The 23146-nt window shown below is 39.2% G+C and overlaps 1 protein-coding gene across 1 annotated transcript; it reads right to left on the bottom strand.

Annotated features, from left to right (window-relative positions):
• Positions 1 to 10008: 10008 nt before the first annotated feature.
• Positions 10009 to 22776, bottom strand: LOC106087014 (innexin inx7). The gene is made up of 4 exons (XM_013251886.2): positions 22320 to 22776; positions 22064 to 22244; positions 18070 to 18601; positions 10009 to 10525 (listed from the first exon to the last, which is right to left on the bottom strand). The coding sequence occupies exons 1-4, from the start codon at positions 22551 to 22553 to the stop codon at positions 10222 to 10224; spliced, it is 1251 nt and encodes a 416-aa protein (XP_013107340.2). The 5' UTR covers positions 22554 to 22776; the 3' UTR covers positions 10009 to 10221.
• Positions 22777 to 23146: the final 370 nt, after the last annotated feature.

Genomic DNA, 23146 nt, shown 5'->3' with positions numbered 1-23146 from the left:
CCGACATACTGATCCAATCCTTACACCAATATCGGCTGGACCGGGTCCTTAGAGACTGTATAAATATGCTAAGGAACAGGTGGACATATTGCGTGTTCGATAACATAAACCTAAGGGAGAAAGTGGCACAGGGGGGAATTTTTGGCGACTCCTATGGGTGACCACCATAAATGACCTTTTACGGATGCTGACTGAGGAGGTATTCGAACCCGTCTGCAACGCAGACGATGTTATAGTACTTCTTAGGGGTAAGGATACGTATCAGCTATGCAGAAGAGCCGAAAGGGTCTTGCATATGGCGTATGACTGGGCTAGACCCAGAGGTTTCAATATTAACCCAGAGAAAACTGATATCTGCCTGTTCACGAGGAAGACGAAGGTGGGCCAATTTAACGCACCACTTTTCCTCAATTGAACTATTTCGATATCTGACAAGGTCAAATACTTTGGAGTGACCTTGGACAGGAAACTGAAAAGGAAGTGTAACATTCGGGAGCGTAGTGAGAAGGCTCATAGATGTTGTAGACGGGCCGTAGGCTCGAAATGGAGCCTGAATCCGAGGATACTCCACTGACTCTACAGGAGCGTGGTTAGACCTATACTTACTTTCACTTCAGTAGTTTGATGGACTGCTATGGAGAAAAAGTGCAACATAAGGTTAATAAAACAGGTTCGGAGAACATGTTGTCTTGGCATAGGAGGAGCGATGAGGACCACGCCCACTAGGGTACTGGAGACTATTCTATATATCCGACCCATTGACATACAGATTAAGTGTGAGGCAGCCGCTGCGGCTATGAGACTTAAGGCGATGGGAGAATGGATTGAGGATGGGAGCAGCTCACACCATCGCGGTATAATCGAGGCGACGATAGGAAACCTGGAAGGAAGGGAAAAGGTTTCCGATTTAATACCTGAGACGACACTTGAGGTCTAGTGCGAGACACTGCTGTCAACGGCCCAGTGTTGGATTAACGGAATCCTTGTATTGCCATCTGGAAGATCATGTTACACGGATGGATTAAAGGTCGAGGGCAGTGTGGGCCTGAGGGTCCACATTGAGAAACCAGGGATTGAGATCTGTTTTAGACTGCCTGACCATTATGCGGTCCCGTAGGCGTAGATCCGGGCGATCACGGAATGCGTGTGGTGTTGTGGTGCTAACGCAAGGAAGTCGAGTATGAACATCTTTGCAAACAGTCAACTGGCCACAAGGGGAATAACGACCAGAACGGTAAGATCATGAACAGTTTTGGAATGGAGGAAGGAGATTAACGACTTCTCTGAGGATGGCACGATCCGCATCGTTTGGGCGCCGGGCCATAGCGTAGTAACTGGGAGTGAGAAAGCAGACGATTTGGCAGTGAAGACCAGAGCACTGCCATCAATAAACTTGGTTAACGCGAAGCTTTTCGGGTCGACGTAGTCCGAGTTAAGGGCGTGGGCGATGAATTCGCATCTAACCCTGTGGAACAGCGAAACGGTTGGTGGAACGGCAAAAATCCTATGGGAGATCCAGATCGTGAGAAGACAATGCTATTACTGAAATGAATTAAGAAGGAGGTCAGTATAGCTTTCGGTATCATAAAGGGATACATAGGGCTACGAGCTCACTTATGTAAAATCGGTGCTGCAAGTGATAGCATGTGTAGGGAATGCGGGGAAGATGATGAGATTGTGAGTAGCACGGAACTCCTAATTTAGATTTTCTTTCTCGAAGTTACTTTTTAGTATTTAGAGCGCACAACAAGCCGATTACTGACTAAAGTTTATGTCCATAGTAGCACCTTACCTAACCTAAGCACGACAATAGCACAAATTTGACACCCTTCACACTAGCTGTTCTCTTCCACCGCATATGTTTTTGTAGTGATCGATTTATTTACTATACGACTTCCTTGCTTCCATGTCATTTGTGCATCTTTTGGAAGTTGTATTTATGGCTTTCGCTGCAATCAAATATAAAATGAAAACAGGTAAAAGCGTGCTAAATTCGGCCGGTTCAAATCTTGGGAACCCACCACAATGGATTCTGCCAGAAATTTATACAAAATTAATTAAGTAGAAGGGCATAATTTTATTCTATATACCAAACTTCTGCCAAACCTGCAAAAATTATAGCTTCTAGGAACCGAACAAGGATGATCGAAAGACCGGTTTACATGGGAGCTATATTCGGTAACAGACCTATTTTAGCCGTGCTTGGCATAGTTGTTGGAAACAAAACACTATCGGGAAATCGGTTTATATGGGAGCTATATCAGGTTTATATGGGAGCTAATAGCGGCTTTTAAGGGTTCAAGCAGTCAAATCTGGAGATCGGTTTATATAGGAGCTATATCAGGTTATAGACCGACTACTTGGTTGGAAGACATAACAGAACACCACGTGCAAATCTTCAGCCAAATCGGATAAAAATTGCGGCTTCCAGGGGCTTAAGAAGTCAAATCGGGAGATCGGTTTATATGGGAGCTATATCTAAATCTAAACCGATATGACCCATTTGCAATCCGTAACGACCTTTATCAATATAAAGTATCTGTGCAAAATTTAAAGCGGCTAGCTTTACGCGTGCGTCCTTTAACGCGATTTCGACAGACGGACGGACGGGCATGGCTAGATCGATTCAGAAAGACGGGACGATCAAGAATATATATACTTTATGGGGTCTTAGAGGAATACTCCGAGGTGTTACAAACGGAATGACTAGATAAGTATTACCCTCATTCTATGGTGGTGGGTATAAATAAGTCTAAGACCCTAAATCGTAAGATCAGTTATGAGCAAGGTTGGTATGTGGCCTATATGATCAAGACGCCTAATGAGGGAACATCGGTCTAAACGGCAGCTGTATCCAAAATCAAAACCGTTCTTGGTTTCCACATCCTCCATGTGACACAACTTTGTTTTCATTCGCTGCAAAGTTACACATTCATTTTCTGGGTTCTTCAATTGGGAACCAATTTGGAGCGACGTGTTTTAGTATTAGCGTGGCTCCTATCAATTTTGTCGTTCTTCCTGTAATAATGGCAAACTGTTTTCAGTTCAATGACTACTTGTCAACCCATTGTAGAGTGCATCGATTTAAGCTCATATAAATAACATGAAAAATGCTCTTGAAATTTATTACTGATGCATTGCATTGCATCTTTTATTGATCTTAATTGCTCCATTAAAGGTTTTAATCTTCAACTGGAATATACATTCGGTATTTCATTCGCATTTCAGAAAGGTTAGAAGGTGGAAATTTTGCATATGAGTTAGTTGCCATTTATTTGCATTTACTAACTAATTCTTGACTAATTGCAGGCGCATGAATGAATTAGTTTTTACTTTAAGAAACTAATAAATTCTAATATGACGTTGTCAATGATAAATTATTACCATTTCGAATAGTATTACGAGTAGAGCAAACCATGCGCAATGAAATTCCATTTTAATTGTGTTTTGCATTAAGATCAATTAATGGATATTCGAAATTAATAGCAGTCATACGTAGTTTAAACATGTTTTTAAATAACTATTATTAATAGGCACTGTAGATAAGTTAAACAGGGTGTAATTAACTATTACGCAGGTAAGTCATGATCCCTTGTTTAACATTAGCCCAAGGCAACAACATTTCGCCATTACCAACTCTTTGTTGTTTTCGACATACATAATAGTAGGGGTATTGAAATCAGTTTAGATTTTAGAAATTTTTATGACATTTATCTTAGATATTAATCTTAGATAAAAACGTGTTAAGTTCGGCCGTGCCGAACTTGGGATACCCACCACCTAGAATATAATAATCATCGTATTTTATTATAACTCCACTACTATTGGGTTGCCCAAAAAGTAATTGCGGATTTTTTAAACGAAAGTAAATGCATTTTTAATAAAACTTAGAAGGAACTTTAATCAAATATACTTTTTTACACTTTTTTTCTGAAGCAAGCTAAAAGTAACAGCTGATAACTGACAGAAGAAAGAATGCAATTACAGAGTCACAAGCTGTGAAAAAATTTGTCAACGCCGACTATATGAAAAATCCGCAATTACTTTTTGGGCAACCCAATATATCCTTATTTATATTTAAACTAGCCGAATCGGGCCCGCTCCGCAGCGCCTTCTTTAACTCTCTAAGATCTTTTTAGGGTGGGTACACTTAGCCCTGAATCCAGATATCGAATTCGTGCTATTGCAGCCTATGACGCTGAACGCGTTCGAATCCTGGCGAGAACATCGGACAAAGCGGTGTTTATCCTTTATCCCTTGTCCCTTATCATTGAGTTTAAACTTGAATCGGAAAGCACTCATTGATGCGTGAGAATTTGCCCCTCCTCGGTTATAGGTGTTAATGTTCTTCCTTAGGGTAATGTTCTCATTAGGGGAGGGATGGCACCTCAGACATTTCGGCCCAAATATGGATATCAAATTTTAAGCCCCACATTGCCATGGCCGGTAAATATGAACCGTTTGGAGGGTGTTTTGGGGCTGGGACGGCCATCGGCACTTTGCACTGAAAATAGATATCAAATTCGTTCCCAGCGGAAATGAAAACAAAACATTTGTCTCCAAAACTGAATATAAAATTCGTTTTCTACTCTTAAATACCTTTCATTTGAGTCCCATTGATCATAATGGATCAAATAACCATTTAAGGTATCTTTAGGTGGATAAGCGCCACCTCGACTTGGACGCAAATTTTAATGTCATATTCGAAATTTACTCCCTACTCCCTTTCATTTGAGTCCTAAATAGCCATGGTCGGCTAATATGCTCATTTGGGGATATTTGGGGGTGGGCAACCTCCAATTACTTGGACCTAATGGTTTATGCCATATTTGTAAGCTACTGTCGAATATTTTTTATTTGTGTCCCATATTCATATGAACTTCGAATATACTGGGGGCTGGGCACTCGTATGCCACATTCGTACTCTGCTCCCAAATACCTTTAATTTGAGGCCCATGAACGCCAAATATGTCTGTTTGGGGGAATTTTAGATCCAAATATTAATATTCGTATTCTATTTTACCAATACCCTTCATTTGATACCCACATTGTCCCGATCGGTCCACTTTTGATTTTGGGTGGTATTTTTGGGTCCTTACTGACCATATTCGCAATCTACTTCTGAATACCTTTCATTTGAATCCCATATTATCATGATCGTCCAAAAAACCTATTTTGGGATTGGGGCGGCCCCCCAGTTACTTGGACCCAATTTTGAATATGAAATTCGTATTCTACTCCTGAATACCATATTGTCCCGATCGGTCCACTTTCATTTTTGGGGTAAGGGGGAGGGTCCGCCCCCCTCCCGATATCAAAAAATTTTATAGCCTATGGTTACTTCCAGACCAACCTACACAATCTGTGAAAATTTCAAGGTAATCCGTTCAGCCGTTTTTGAGTCTATACGGAACAAACAAACAAACCGACAAACAAACAAACACAAATTGAATTTTATATACAATATAAGAAGATAGGTGCTGGTCTCGATCATATTGTATTTTATTCAGGTCCTAAGAATTCATATTTTCAGTTTCAGCGAAATCAGACAAGAAATCCGCTTTTTTGGGATTAAGACCTAAAAATTTAAGTTCGGTCTATATGACAGCTATATCTGAATAGTCTGATCTGATTCATATTTGTGTCGGATGACGGGAGGATTAACAAGTAAGAGCGTGCTAAGTTCGGCCGGGCCGAATCTTATATACCCTTCACCATGGATCGCATTTGTCGAGTTCTATGCACGGTATCTCTTTTTAGGTAAACAAAGAATATTAAATAAGAACTGTTATGCCATTGGAGTTATTTCAAGTTATAGTCCGATTCGGAACATTGTAGAAGTCATTGTGGTATATTTCAGTTCATTCTGATAAGAATTGCGCCTTGTAGGGGCTCAAGAAGCAAAATTGGGAGATAGGTTTATATGGGAGCTGTGTCAAGCTATTGATCGATTCAGACCATATTAGACACGTATGTTGAAGGTCATGAGAGAAGGCGTTGTACAAAATTTCTCCCAAATCGGATGACAATTGCGCCCTCTAGAGGCTCAAGAAGTCAAAATCCCAGATCGGTTTATATGGCAGCTATTTTAGGTTATAGACCGGTTTGAACTATTTTTAACACAGTTGTTGAAAGTCATAACAAAACGCGTCGTGCAAAATTTCAGCCAAATCGGATAAGAATTTCTCCCTGTAGAGGCTCAAGAAATCAAGACCCCAGGTCGGATTATATGGCAGCTACATCAGCTTATGAACCGATTCGAACCATACTCAACACAGATGTTGGAAGTCATAAAAAAATACCTCGTGCAAAATTTCAGCAAATCGGATAATAATTGTGCCCTCTAGCGGCTCAAGAAGTTAAGACCCCAGATAGGTTTATATGACAGCTATATCAGGTTATGGACCGATTTCAACCATACTCAACACAGTTGTTGGAAGTCATAATAAAACACATCATGTAAAATTTCAGCCAAATGGCATAAGAATTGTGCCCTCTAGTGGCAAGAAGTCAAGATCCCAGATCGGTTTATATTGCAGCTATATCAAAATATGGACCGATATAGCCCATTTACAATCCCAACCGACCTACACTTATAAGAAGTATTTGTGCAAAATTTCAAGCGGCTAGCTTTACTCCGTCGAAAGTTAGCGTGCTTTTGACAGACAGACGGACGGACATGGCTAGTTCGACTTAAAATGTCATGACGATCAAGATTATATATACTTTATGGGGTCTTAGACGAATATTTCGAGGAGTTACAAACAGAATGACGAATTTAGTATACCGCCATCCTATGGTGGAGGGTATAAAAACATGCTTTTACCAAATTTTAAAACTATCGGATGAAAACTGCGACCTGTACTTTGTACATAAATTAATATGGACAGACGGACGGACAGACAAACGAACATAGCTATATCGAATCAGAAAGTGATTCTGTGGCGATCGGTATACTTATCAATGGGTCTCTTCCTTTTGGGTGTTACAAATAAATGCACTAAGTTATAAAACCATGTACCACGGTGGTGTTGTAGGGTATACAAATAAATTTACAAAAGAAACAAATTTAAAACGATATCATGTGAAAGCGTAAAAGTTCGGCCGGGCCGAATCTTGGAAACCCACCACCATGGATTTTGCTAAAACATGGGAGCTATATCAGGTTATAGACCGATTCAGACCGTACTTGCACAGTTGTTGAAAGTCCTAACATAGCACTATGTGCAAAATTTCAGCCAAATCGGACAAAAATTGAGGCTTCCAGAGGATCAGAAAGTCAAATCGGTTTATAAGGGAGCTATATCATGTTTTAGACCGATTTGGACCGTATTTGGCACAGTTGTGGAAAGTGATAACAGAACACTATATGCAAAATTTCAGCCAAATCGGATGAAAATTGAGGCTTCCAGGGACTCAAGAAAAATCAAACCGGGATATCTGTTTATATGGGAGCTAATCTAAATCTGAACCGCTTTGACAATAACCAAATCTGAACCGATATGGCACATTTGAAATCCTCAACGACCTACATCAATATAAAGAATCAGTGTAGAGATGGGCGATGGCTAAATACCCAAAAGGTATTTGCCCGGTATACCAGGGTATTTAACTTGGGTTAATACCCGGGTATGGGTAAATACCCATTTAAAACCAAAAACTGTGTATTTACAATTTTGCAAATATATTTGGTATAAAAACATGTTCTAAACAATTTTTGATGATTTCGTATTCTATGTATGTAAACCTGATCTTCTGATCTCGTAAAATCGGATATTAGTTTTATATAGCCGCTATATAGACCGATTTCAAGCCTCAAAGTCTGGAGCCAAAAAAATCGGTAATTTTTCATCCGATTTCGATGAAATTTGGCACAGTGAGTTCTGGTAGACCCCTACCCATTTCTGTGAAGTGTGGTCCGGTTCGGACTGTATTTGGATATAGCTGCCCTATAGACCGACCGCCCGTTCTCCCGATATAGGGTATTGAGGCCATAAAAGATCCATTTATTACCCGAATCCTATGAAATTTGGCAATTTGATACAATGAGCTTTGGTACGTCTTTACACCTTTTTGTTGAATGTCGTTTAGATCGTACCATATTTGGATATAGCTGCCATATAGACCGATCTCCCGATATAATGTATTGAGCCCATAAAAGGAGCATTTTTCATCCGATTTGGATGAACTTTTGTTGAATATTGTCCAGATCGGATCATAGCTACCATGTAGACCGAACTCCCGATATAGAGTATTGAGCCCACAAAAGGAGCATTTTATCATCCGATTATGATGAGTTTTGAAGCAGTGAGTTTTGATAGACTTTTACACTTTGTGTTGACTTTTAGGTACTGAGTACATAAAAGTCGAATTTCTCACCTTATTGCTACGAAATCCGCAGCAGTAAGATTTGGAAGATTATTATTTGCAAATGTTGTGCAGATATGACCATATTTGAATAGAGCCCCAGGTTCATCCGTTAAAGATAAATAGCAAACAAACTAAACAAACTATTTTATCCATCAATCAACCATTAAAAACTATTGGGTTGCCCAAAAAGTAATTGCGGATTTTTTAAAAGAAAATATTTTATAAGCTGATGCATTGCAATTGTAAAATCAACACGGTAATTCTGGATAGGTTTCATCTAAATCGGATGAAATATGCTTCTTTTAAGGGCTCAATATTCTATATAGGAAGATTGGTCTATATGGCAACTATATCCAAATATGGTCCGATCTAGACGACATTCAACAAAAAGGTTTAGACGGGTACCAAAACGCACTGTTTCAAATTTCATCCAAATCTGATGAAAAATGCTCCTTTTATGGGCTCAATACTCTATATCGGAAGATCGGTCCATATGGCAGCTATATCCAAATACGGTAAGATCTCGACCACATTTGACAGGAATGGGTAGAGATTTACCAGAATACACTGTGCCAAATTTTATCGAAGTCGGGTAATAGATGAATCTTTTATTTACCCAATAAATACCGAAGCGTTGGGTATTTACCCGGTAGAAACCCGTCTCTTTATCTGTGCTAACTTTCAAGAGGCTAGCTCTACGCGGTCGACCGCTGCCGTGATTTCGATAGACGGACGGACGGATCTTGCTAGTTCGACTCAGAATGTCGAGACGATCATGAATATATATACTTTATGGAGTCTTAGATCAATATTTCGAGGTGTTACAAACGAAATGACAAGATTACTATACGCCCATCTTATGGTGGTGGGTATACAAAATTTGTTTTTTTTTTCCATAGAATGCCTCGTATATACTTTATAGGGTCGGAAATGAATGGATTCGATGTATTGCAAACGGAATGACAAATTAAATATACTTCGTCGTCCTTCAGTGGTGTATATAAAAATGAGTAAACGATAGACTTGAATTATAGTGAGTTAACAACAGAATGAATAGGTTGTTTATGGGTTTACTTCTATCCAACCTTTTCTCGTTTTCCCGATGTGTTGGTTACACCTGTAATGTCGCGGTGTCCAGGTGTAAATGGCGCAGTATAAGCAACATGCTCATAAACTGCGCTACCTATGTCCTCTAGACACTTACCTCATTTCTTAACACTCTAGCCAATTTGTTTTGGCAAATTAAAGTTTTTTTGCACTAATATTACAAAGTGTTGGTTTGAAATAAGGTTAGCTATTATATTCAAATTTATACTCTCTTCTGCAAAAACATGAAGCAAACAAAAATCATAACTAAGCTTGTTAGCGAAAATTGGGCAAATCATTTTAAGACACTCCCCTACTTTGAGACTAGTTTTGAAGGCTGACATTTATTTCTTTAAAAACATTGTCAGCAATTTTCAAGTCAGCAAATTATAATGTCATTTTTTTAAGTATTTTGAGGTAATACTACGAAAACAACAAATAAAGCTTTGTTTCACTCTGTCTTACCTTAATCTTTAGTTGAAGTTTTAAATATCTAATCACTTCTAATTCTTTCATAATCAAAATGTAATTATGATGCAATGCTAAACGAAATTGAAAAATAATTCATACATTTATTTTTGGTTTAAGGCGGTTAAAAAAAATGGAAATAAAATACTAACAATAATAATACTTAAACTAAACAATTTTTTTTCTTAATTATAAAAAATATAGGTTAACTTAATAAAAACAAAAAAAAAAAACTTCCCATGGGAAAATTCATGGTTGCTGCTTTTTTGTAGCTCTCTATCTTGGAGTGGCTGGCACTTAGTCTGATTTACTGCCACTTGGCTTTGTTGTCAGTAAAGGTCTGTCGACTTCATCTATGCGCATCGTTCGCATAGCCGATGGATCTATGGCAGCATTGGAAGTATTTTCGCGTTGCTCATCGGGAAATTCACTTGCCAAATGGAAAATTACTTTCTTGAAGAGGAACTCCGAAAGATTACTTCTCAAGAAAAACAAAAACATCCAATTGGAGAAATTGCATTTTTTCACAACGGCTGACAGTTGATTTTCATCCATTTTTCCAGGTTTGGCCCAGTATAATGAAAAGCGGGTGAATCGTAAGCTGAAATAAAAACAAAAACAAGGATTAAACAAAGTCAACTCGAATTCATTAAAATATAGCTTACAGCTTTCAATCTATTTTAATTAAAAAATTCAGTCAGGAAAAGCAAAATGCGGACGGTGCCGACTTTATAATACCCTACACCTACCTACCCTATAGGTACAAATTGGGAGCTACATCTAATTCTGAACTAATTTTTGATGGACCTCGATGGATGTTCTCAGAGTAGTAAAAAATTTTGGCAAGATTGGTCATGAAATGCATTTGCAGTGGCTCTGGAAGTGAAAATCGGCCGATATACATATATGACAGCTATATCCAAATATGAACCGATTTCTATGAAATTCACCATTAATGTCGACAGTCAAGAGAAAATCCTTTCAATCAAATTTCCAGAGAATTGGTTAACAAATAAGCATTTTATTGCATTACAAGCCGAACCGGGCCCGCTCCGCTGCGCCTTCTACAACTCTCTACTATATTTTTAGGGTGGGGACACTTCGCCCTGAATGCGGATATCGAATTCGTGCCATTGTAGCCTATGACGATGAACGCGTTCGAATCTTGGCGAGAACATCGGGCAAAGCGGTGTTTATGCCCTCTTAATGTTGGAGACATTTGCGAGGCACAATGCCATGCATGGTAATTTAAAAAATGTTCCCCAAAATGGTGTCGCACTGCGGGTTGCCGTTCGTACTCGGCTATAAAAAAAAATCCCTCATCATTGAGTTTAAACTTGAATCGGAAAGCACTCATTGATGTGTGAGAATTTGCCCCTTCTCGATTCCTGGTGGTAATGTTCTTCCTTAGGGTAATGTTCTCATTAGGGGAGGGATGGCACTTCAGCCATTTCGACTCAAATATGGATATCAAATTCGTGCTGCATTTCCAAATCCCTTTAATTTGAGCCCCATATTGCCATGGCCGGTAAATATGAATCGTTTGGAGGGTGTTTTGGGGTTGGGGCGGCCACCGGCATTTTGCACTGAAAACAGATATCAAATTCGTTTTTTATTCTCAACGGAAATCAAGTTCAGTTTAGTGGGCGCTTTAGGGCGTATCCCAAAATACTTGGCTTCAAAATTGGATATCAAATTCGTTTTCTACTCTCAAATACCTTTCATTTGAGTCCCATATTGTCATAATAGGTAAAATAACCCATTTGACGTATCTTAAGGAGGAAAAGCGCCACCTAGACTTGAAGCGCCACCTAGACTTGAACTTGATGTCATATTCGTAATCTACTCTCTAATACCTTTCATTCGAGTCTCATATAGCCATGGTCGGCTAATATGCCCATTTTGGGGGTATTTGGGGGTATGCCATATTTGGAATCCACTGCCTAATACTTTTCGTTTGAGTCCCATATTGACATGAACTTCGAATATATATGTTTAGAGGAGTTTTGGGGTTTGGGGGGGGGGGGGGGGGGGGTGCCCGCTGTGTACTTGGACCCAAAATTTTAATACCATATTCGTTTTCTGGTCCCCAATACCTTCTATGTGATACCCTTATTGTGCCCATCGGACCACTTTCGGATATGGGAGACGTTTTTTGGGTAAGTTGAGGTATCCACCCTATATCTATAAACTATATAGCCTATTTTTCCTTCCAGACAAACGTACACAATCTATGAACATTTTACGAAAATCGATTCAGCCAAGTATCACATAGTCATAATGATTCTAATGGCGTTTTTAAGGGGTGGTGTTACCCCCTATACTTCGATCTGATTTTGTATGCCAGATTCGAAATCTACTCCCGAATACCTTTCGTTTGAGTTCCATATTGAAATGAACGTCCAATATGTCTGTTTGGGGGAGTTTTGGGGTTGGGGTGGCCCGATGGGTACTTAGACTCAAATCGGTCACCTTTTGATTTCGGGTGGTGTTTTTGGCATGAGGGGGAGGGTCCGTCCCCCCTTCCGATACCGAAAAATTATATAGCCTATGTTTTCTTCTTAGACTAACGTATACAATAAGAGAAAATTTCGAGCAAATCGGTTCTGCCGTTTTTCCGTCTATACGGAACAATTTGACGCCCTATACTTCGACATGAATTTGTATGCCAGATTCATTATTTACTCCCGCATACTTTTCATTTGAAACCCATATTGTTCTAATCGTTCCACTTTTTGATTTTGGGTGGTGTTTTTAGGGTAACGGTGGAGGGTCCGCCCCCTTCCGTTATCAATAAATTGTATAGCCTATTCCTACTTCCTGACCATTGTTATCTACTCCCGAATACCTTTCATGTGAGTCCCATATTGTCATGATCGTCAAATAAACCTATTTTAAGGGGTTTTGAGGCTGGGCGGCCCCCATAAGTACTTGGACTCAACTTTTTTGATGATATTCTTACTCTACTCTTAAATAATTTTCATTTGAATCCCATATTGTCCCGATCGGTCCACTTTTATTTTTGGGTAGTACTTTTGGCGTGAGGGTGAGGGTCCGCCCCCTCCCGATATCAAAAAATTATATAGCTTAAATTATAAAATTGCGCCCTCTATAGGCTCAAAAAGTATATACGGGAGATCAGTTTATATGGGAGCTATACCTAAACGTGGACCGATTTGGCCCATTTACAATCCCAACTGACTGAATGAGAAGCATCCATACAAAATTTCAGGCGCCTAGCTTTGCACCTTCGAAGGTTTGCATGCTTTCGACAGACGGACGGACGGACGGACATGTCTAGATCGACTTTCATGACGATTAAGAATATATGTACTTAATAGGGTCTTAGACGAATATTTCGAGGTGTTACAAACGGAATGACATACTTAGTATGCCCACTTTAAATGGTGTAGGATATAGTATATATAAATATGTATATTGTAATTCATTTATAAATTTGTATATTGTAAATTGTTTTTTTTTTAAATTTAATTAAAAATTTTAGGCTTTAAATTTTTATTTATCTTTTTTCTTAATTTTTAATTTTATTAAAATACTATTCACTTTTATAAATAGTTTTATTTTGAATATTTAATATTTAAAATTTACTACATTTATTTAATGTTATTTCTTAAAAAATAACATTACTATGATTTTGAAGTTGATTTCAAATATTGTATTTCCAAAAATCTTTCACGTGAAAATTGTTTCATGACGTCATTTGGTGATAAGACTGGTTGGTGTTTATTGTGGACTAAACAAATAAAAGCTGGCTGCATAAATTTTGTGTCGGAATAAGTTAAATAAATATTTGTTTATATCACTGTCCAAAGTAGGGACAGGGATAAGAAAACTGTTTTTGCAATTTCACTCTAAATCTACGTCAAATTACAAATAGAAGAGAATATACCACTTAGAACAAATGGGGATGACTTCACTTGAATTGTTGTTTGACGCTGTTTTGAGCTCAATGAAAAGGAGGATTTCTCATTCTAGCTGACTTAACAAGGCCTTGTCCGCCGGGCAAAAGTCCACAACTACAATGGGACTAGAAGGACTTTTATACCTACCACCATAGGATCTAGTCATTGCGTTTTCAACACCTCGAAATATTGATCTAGGACCCCATAAGGTATATATATTGGGTTGCCCAAAAAGTAATTGCGGATTTTTTAAAAGAAAGTAAATGCATTTTTAATAATACTTAGAATGAACTTTAATCAAATATACTTTTTTTTTCTAAAGCAAGCTTAAAGTAACAGCTGATAACTGACAGAAGAAAGAATGCAATTACAGTCACAAGCTGTGAAAAAATTTGTCAACGACGACTATATGAAAAATCCGCAATTACTTTTTGGGTAACCCAATACTTGATCGTTTCGATTTTCGTCCGTCTGCCGAAATCACGATGGCGGTCGAACGCGTAGAACTAGCCTCTTGAAATTTTGCACAGATATTGCAAATGGGCCATATCGGTTTAGATTTGAATAAAGCTCCCATATTAACCGATCTCCCGATTTGATTTCTTGAGCCCTTACAAGCCGCAATTTTGTCCGATTTGGCTGAAATTTTGCACATAGTGTTCCGTTATGACTTGCAACCACTGTGCCAAGTACGGTCTAAATCGGTATATAACCTTATATAGCTCCCATAAAAACCGATCTCCCGAATTGACTTCTTGAGCCACTAGAATCCTCAATTTTCATCCATTTTGGCTGAAACTCACGCACATAGTGTTATTTTATGGCTTCTAACGACTGTGCTAAGTACAGTCCAAATCTTTGTATAACCTGATATAGCTCCCATATCAACCCGATTTAACTTCTTGAGCACCTGGAAGCCGCAATTTTTGTCCGATTTGGCTGAAATTTTGTATGCCGTGCTCTGTTACGACTTTCAACTAAGTACGGTTCACATCGGTCGAGAACTTGATATAGCCCCCATTTAAACCGATCTCCTGATTTGACTTCTTAAGCCCTTACAAGCCGCGATTTTTATCCGATTTTGCTGAAATTTTGCATATAGTGTTCTGTTATGACTCATAATAACTGCGCCAAGTACGGTTCAATTCAGTCTATAACCAGATATAGCTCCCATATTTTAGCAGAATCCATGATGGTGGGTTCCGAAGGTTTGACTCGACCGAACTTAACACACTTTTACATGTTTTTATGTAAAATGAAGTAAGAACGGGCTAAAGTCGGGCGGCGCCGCCTATATAACACCCTGCAGATAGCTTATTAAAGAAATTGGGAGCTAAATCTAAATTGGAACCGATTTTGATGGACTTCCGCAGAGGTTTTCAAATGTGTTAAAAAACAATCTGATTCAAATTTAGAGCTATGAGCTATTATATGAGCAAAAATTAGGTGATACATATATGGGGGCTATATCTAAATCTGAACCGATTTCCTTGCAATTCACCATGACCAGCAGAGCCGGAGGTCATAAGTTTCGTGAGAACCGCATAATATATGACCAAATCATCAATAGCTATGCTGAACTCCTTCTTACTTCCTTTCAGTAGTCGCCTCGTCTTCTCACGATCTGGATTCCCCATAGGATTTTCGCCGACCGTTTCGCTGTTCCGCAGGGTTGCATGCGCATTCATTGCCCACGCCCTTAACTGGGCTGCGTCGACCCGAAATCAAGTTTATTGACGGCATTCCTCTGGCCTTCTCCGTAAAATCGTTTGCTTTCTCACTCCCAGTTACTCCGCTATGGCCCGGCACCCAAACGATGCGGATTTTCTCATCCTCAGAGAAGGCGTTAATCTCCTTCATACACTGCAAGACTGTTCGTGACCATATCGTCCTACTTGGTATTGGCCTTATGGCAATTTTACTGTCCGTAAAGATGTTCACACTCGACTTCCTCGCGTTAGCACCACACCTCAAGCATTCCGTTATCGTCCGGATCTCCACCTATAGGACTATATTAGGATTAGGCAGTCCAAAACAGATCTCAGTCCCTGGGTTTTCAATGTAGACCACCCACCCTGTCCTCTAGCTGTGATCCATCCGTGTAACATGATCTTCCAGATGGCAATACTAGTGTTCTGTCAATCCAAGACTGTGCCGATGGCAGCAGTGCCTTGCTCCCGACCTCAAGGTTCAACTCATATATCCGATCGGAAACCTCTCCCCTTCCTTCCAGGTTTCCTATCGTCGCCTCGATTATACCGCGATGGTATGAGCTGCTCCCATCCTCAATCCGTTCTCCCATCGCCTTAAGTCTCATAGCCGCAGTGGCTGCCTCACACTTAATCTGTATGGCAATGGGTCGGATATACAGATTAAGTGTGAGGCGGAACGGAATTCCTAACTTAAAATTTTCTTTTTAGAGGTAAGTTTACAGTTTTTAGAGCGCACAACAAGCCGATTACTGGCTTAGGTGTATGTCCATAGGGGCATGAGGCGGATTAATATCTGCACCTTCTTTTCAACCTAACCTAACCTATAGCAAATTTGCGCATGTATTGGGACGCCACATAAAACACCTTACGCTAAATTTTGTAAAGATCGGACCAAAATTGTGGCTTCTATAGGCTTAAAAGGCCATATCGGATGAAGGATATATATGGGAGCTATATCTAAATCTGAATCGATTTTCATGTAATTTTGCACACATGTGTAGACGAAAAATTTTGTAAAGATTGGATCAAAATTGTGGCTTCTATAGCCTTAAAAGGCCATATCGGATGAAAGATATATATGGGAACTATATCTAAATCTGAATCGATTTTCATGTAATTTTGCACACATATTAGGACGCCCAATAAAACACCTCTCGCTAAATTGAGTAAAGATCGGACCAAAATTGTGGCTTCTACAGCTTTAAAACGCGATATCGGATGAAAGATATATATGGGAGCTATATCTAAAGCAGAACCGATTTTCATAAAATTTTGCACACATATTAGCACGCCAAATAAAACACCTCACGCTAAATTTTGTAAAGATCGCACCAAAATTGTGGCTTCTACAGCCTTAAAAGGCCATATCGGATGAAAAATATATATGGGAGCTATATCTAAATCAGAACCGATTTTCGTAAAATTTTGCACACATATGTAGACGCCAAATAAAACAACTCATGCTAAATTTTGTAAAGATCGGACCAAAATTGTGGCTATTACAGCCCGAAAATTCCATATGGGATGAAAGATATATATGGGAGCTATATCTAAATCTGAATCGATTTTTTCCAAAATCAATAGCGTTCGTCCTGGGGCCAAAAAAGTCACATATGCAAAATTTCATGGTAATCGGAGTATAAATGCGACTTGTAACTTGATCACAAGAATATATGGGCAGACAGACGGACACAGCTAAATCGAATCAGGAAGTGATTTGTTGATGTTCAAAGGGGGCGAATCCTCCCCTGTTACCACAAAAACACCACCCAAAATCAAAAGTTGACCGATAGGGACAACATGGGTATCAAATGAAAGATATTGGAGAGTACAAAGCGAATGTGGTCTAAAAACTTGGTTTCAAGTATCCAAGGGGTAGCCCAAGCCCGAAAACTGCTCCAAATAGATATTGGGTTGCCCAAAAAGTAATTGCGGATTTTTCATATAGTCGGCGTGGACAAATTTTTTCACAGCTTGTGACTCTGTAATTGCATTCTTTCTTCTGTCAGTTATCAGCTGTTACTTTTAGCTTGCTTTAGAAAAAAAAAGTCCATTCTAAGTTTTATTAAAAATGCATTTACTTTCTTTTAAAAAATCCGCAATTACTTTTTGGGCAACCCTATAGGACTCGAATGAAAGCTATTCGGGAGTAGACTACGAATAGACATAAAAAATCAATAACGTTCGTCCTTGGGCCTAAAAAGTGACATGTGCAAAATTTCGTTATAATCGGAGTATAAATGCAACCTGTACCCTGATCACAAGAATACATGGACAGACAGACGGACACAGCTTAATTAAATCAGGAAGTGATTCTAAGCCGATCGGTATACTTAACAATGGGTCTAGCTCTTCTCCTTCTTAGCTTTGCAAACAACTGCACAAACTTATCATAGGGTATAATGGCTGGTATATGAAATTTCATCAAAATCTAACAAGGGAGTCCAAAGTCCGAAGTTAATGGGTTAATTTTATCGCTATAACTTAGAATACTTGCACACACCACTTACCTTTTATAGAACATCAATGTGAAAGCTCTCCAAATTAGACCCAATACTGATGCAATCAACACAAACAAATACCAAAACCACAAAATCGTGTAAATCTTCTCATTGATAATGTTCAAGGCCATAACGCATAGGGTGTCATGCATCTGCAGCGAACCACCAGCACCATATTTGTGGAAATGACACTTGGTGACCTTGGGGAAAACCACATCCAGGGCATCCATATCGTTATCCCAACGCTCACGCCACACCTTGGGACCCAGAGACAAGAAGGCGCCACCCAAGAATGCATTCGTCCAATAGATTTGTAAAATCAAATTCAATAAATTGAGAATCTCCGCAAAGACCAAATGTGCACCCCACGATTGATTCAAACGCATGCGATCGATCATGGTGCGACGTATGTCTTTGACACGTGAATCGGTTTCTTCCAGTGATGGGATTTCGAGTCGGCCTACTTTTAGACTTTTATCTTTTAGATATTTGGTGAGACCAACCATGCGAAGTCCAAAAACCAGGACTTTAATGCGACCACCTAGAAAGAAATATTTAAGCGTGATTTGTGAAGCTGTAAAAGGTTGACAAGGGTTTAGGAAAGCTTTCTTTAGTGCAACGAATTTTTAAAATTTCATTTAATTTCATTAAAGAACAGAAGAGTTACTGTATTATGATGAAAACGCATAGCGTCACAAATGAATCATTATGAAGAAATATAAGCATGATTTATGCTTCGATTGATTCCAAAGTTCATTCCACTCCCTCAAACCTTAAAAAAAATGGAATGATAGGGTTGCCCAAAAAGTAATTGCGGATTTTTCATATAGTAGGCGTTGACAAATTTTTTCACAGCTTTTGACTCTGTAATTGCATTCTTTCTTCTGTCAGTTATCAGCTGTTGCTTTTACGGACGGACCCTCCCCCTTACCCCAAAAGTACTACCCAAAAATAAAAGTGGACCGATCGAGACAATATAGGATTCAAATGAAAGGTATTCACGAGTAGAGTACGAAGTTCATAATAAAAGTTGGGTGCAAGTACCTGGGGGCCGCCCCAGCCCCGAAACCCCTTAAAATAGGTTTATTTGACGCTCATTATAATAAGGGACTCACAACAGGTATTCGGGAATAGATTGTGAATACGGACAGGAAGGAGAAACAAGCTTTATAATTCGTTGATTTCGGAACGAGGCGGACCCTCCCCCTTTGCCCAAAAACCACCACCCAAAATCAAAAGTGGACCGATCGGGACAAAATGGGTATCAAATGAAAGGTATTTGAAAATAGAATACGACTATGGTTTTAAAATTTGGGTTTAAGTACCCATCGGGCCGCCCCAAACCTAAAATTCCCCCAAACAGACATATAGGGCGTTCATGTCAATATGGGCCTCAAATGAATGGGCCGCCCCAGCTCCAAAACCCCTTAAAATAGGTTTATTTGACGATCATGACAATATGGGACTCACATGAAAGGTATTCGGGAATAGATTGCGAATATGGACAGGAAGGAGAAACAAGCTTTATAATTTGTTGATTTCGGAAGGGGGACGGACCCTCCCCCTTTACCCAAAAACCACCACCCAAATTCAAAAGCGGACCGATCGGGACAAAATGGGTATCAAATGAAAGGTATTGGAAAATAGAATACGACTATGGTATTAAAATTTGGAATTAAAATACCCATCGGGCGGCCCCAAGCCTAAAATTCCCCCAAACAGACATATTGAGCGTTCATGTTAATATGGGCGTCAAATGAAAGGTATTTGGGAGTAGATTACGAATCAGGCATACAAAATCAGATCGAAGTATAGGGGATCACCCCACCCCCCAAAAATGCCTTAAATAGGCATATGACCTATCATGACTATATGGGGCTCGGTTTTTTTATTTGTTTCGTAGGCTGAACAGAATTTCTTAAAATTTTCACAGATTGTGTAAGTTTGTCTGGAAGGAAACGAAGGCTATAAGATTTTTAGATATTGAATGGGGGCGGTCCCTCGCCCCTACCCCTAAAATGCCATCCAAAACCAAAAGTGAACCGATAGGCACAATATGGGTATCAAATGAAAGACATTGTAGACTAGAAAAGAATTGGAGACCAAGTACCCAGCGGGCCGCCCCAACCCCAAAACTCCTCTAAAGAGATATATATTCGATGTTCCTTTCAATATGGGACTCAAATGAATAGTATCCGGTAGTAGATTACAAATATAGCATAAAAAATTAGGTCCAAGTAATGGGAGGTGATCTCCCCATTTCCCAAAAACGCCTTAAATAGGCTTATGACCTATCATGACTATATGGGACTCGGTTTTTTTTTGTTTGTTTCGTAGAATCAAAAACGGCTGAACAGAATTCCTCCCAAATATCCCCAAATGGGCATCTCAGCCGACCATAGGATTCATATGAAAGATATTTGGAAGTAGATTACGAATATGACATTAAAATTTGCGTTCAAGTCTAGGTGGCGCTTTTCCACCTAAAAACATGTCGAATTGGTTTATTGACCCATTATGGCAATATGGGACTCAAATGAAAGGTATTTGAGAGTACAAAACTAATTTGATATCCAATTTTGGGGGTACGCCCTAAATTGCCCCTTACACTGAACTTTATGTCCGACTATAGCAATATGGAACTCAAATCAACGGTATTTGGGAATAAAGAACGAATTTGATATCTATTTTCAGGGCAAAGTGCCGGTGGCCGCCCCAGCCCCAAAAGACCCTCCAAACAGTTCATACTTACCGACCATAACAATATGGTGGTTCAAAGTAAAGGAATTTGGGAGTGGATACGAATTTGATATCCATATTTGAGACGAAATGTGTCCCCTAAAAAGCAATTCTCACTACTCAAATTTCAAAAATATTAGATCTCAGAGATTGGTAATGCGATTCATTCGAAAATTTTTGCATTCTAACAGTCACCAAAGAAAAACAGGGTTTTTATTGTTGGGGAAGGGTGCAGCGGATACCGCCCAAAACCCTCCAAATGGATATACAGACCAATCACGACAATATGGAGCCATGTGTTTGGGGAGCCGCCCCACCTCATAATACCTCCCTATTATATAAAAGCTATTTGGTGTGGAAATTTATTGATTTTGGAGACATTTTTATTCGTTATCAGGACAAAGACCCCTGTGCCCACCTCACAGTTAAACACAACTTATTTACTAATCATGCCATTATGGGTCTCATACGAAATGTTTCTGCAAGTAGGGCACGAATCTTACTTAAATGGCCAAGTGACCACCCCCGAAATACCCCCTGAACCCGAAATATTTACCAATGCAGTAATATGGGGATCATAAGTATTTGGGAGTAAAGTAAAAATTTGCCTAGAAACCGTGCAGGGCAAACTTTTCATACATCAATGAGTGCTTTCCGATTCAAGTTGAGTTTATCAACGATAAGGGACCTTTTTATAGCCGAGTGCGTACGGTGTGCCGCAGTGCGACACCTCTTTGGGGAGAATTTTTCACATGACCATGCATGGTATGGTACCTCGCAAATGTCGCCTGCATTAAGATCGGTTAACCACCACTTTAAATTTTGTCCAAAGTTCCGCCAGGATTCGAAAGCAGGCGTTCAGCGTCATAGGCGAACATAGGCTACAGTATCACGATATCCACATTCGGGGTGAAGTTTCCCTACCCTGAATAGATATTAGAGAGTTAAAGAAGGTGCAGAGGAGCGGGCCCCGTCCAGCTAGTGTTCTATCAAGAGTGAGACTATCGTTATAATCAGTATCGTACACTGGCCTACAACAGCAACTGTGTTGAATACAATGATTGAATCAATCAATTTCAATTCTTTATTATTCGTACTTTTTCTATGGTAAAGTTGTTCAATAACTGTTGAAAAGCTGCAGAAATAATTCCATTTCCAAAGGAAAATATTAAGTTATAGTGCGCAGAGTTTTTGACGTAAAAGACTTGAGAAATTTTGAAAACATGTTGCAGTAAAGAAAATACTAACCCTTCTTCCAACTTACCTTCCCATGACTTCCACAAAGCATGGGGTATATAAAAGAACAAAGCCTGACCGAAGAGCACAAAGGGTACCCATTGATAGTAGGCATGACGTTTAATGGGTTCCTCCTGTGTCTCATAGGGGCCAATGCCAGGTTGAAATATGGCACCCGATGCCAAGGCGGTGTTATTCAAATGTCTTACCTAAGGGAGAATATGAGATCAAACATTATTGTTGTTGCATTCCATCGCCACCACCAGCACCATACAACAACATACCAAAGTAAATGTTGGAGTGAAGAAACAATAAGTATTGATCACATTGGAAGGTATACTATCCGATATGCACTTAATATGCTCTCCAATATATTGGCGAGAGCAAACCAATATTGTGGCCACTATTAGAATTATAAAAGTCCAGCGATAATGCAGTTTAAATACAAAATTATCGATGGTTACCCGTTTGGGATTGAATTTCAAGAATGGTGTCACTGAACTAAATGTATTCAACATTTTGTTGACTTTGCGCTTTCAACACAATTTCACTTTGATTTCAACAAAAAAAAAAACAAAAATGATGGCAAAATTCGCTCTTCAATTTCATGGATTTCACTTGCAATCACTTATTGTTTTATTCTAATTTTCTTAAAAAAAAATATTTTTCCGTGCTATTTTTCTTTCTCGATTTTTCACGTAGTAAATCAGCCGGTTGAAATTATCGCCTCCTCATGTCGTTCGAAATACATTTCGTTTACTGACTTATTATTCTCAATATCCCATATCAGCCCTGATTGTCCCTCAAAAGTTGGAGTGAGTATTCTTCAATACTTGGTTGGCGTAACAAAACACAAACTTGATAAAATCTTCTACGGAATATGGTATTGTATGTATACATAAACTCGCATGATTGTCCAAGTATTGTGATACCCTACACCACCACTGTGATACAGGGCATTACAACGTTGTGCATTTGTTTGCCACGCTAAGAAGGAGAAGAGGTAGACCCATTGATAAGCATACTAATCGTCGGCTTAGAATCACTTCCTGATTCGATTTAGCTATGTCCGTCTGTCCTTCCGTCAGTCCACATGTATTTTTGTGATCAG

The sequence above is a fragment of the Stomoxys calcitrans genome, chromosome 4 (assembly GCF_963082655.1).
Source record: "Stomoxys calcitrans chromosome 4, idStoCalc2.1, whole genome shotgun sequence".
NCBI lineage: Eukaryota > Metazoa > Arthropoda > Insecta > Diptera > Muscidae > Stomoxys > Stomoxys calcitrans.
This window is presented reverse-complemented; position numbering and strand designations above follow the sequence as displayed.

Coding starts and splice junctions, on each gene's coding strand:
- LOC106087014 (XM_013251886.2), bottom strand. CDS start 22,553: ATGTTGAATACATTTAGTTCAGTGACACCATTCTTGAAATTCAATCCC. Junction 18,602..22,063: donor TTTGTGGAAGTCATGGGAAG/GTAAGTTGGAAG, acceptor ATTTCTTTCTAG/GTGGTCGCATTAAAGTCCTG. Junction 10,526..18,069: donor ACATTGATGTTCTATAAAAG/GTAAGTGGTGTG, acceptor TTTTTATTTCAG/CTTACGATTCACCCGCTTTT.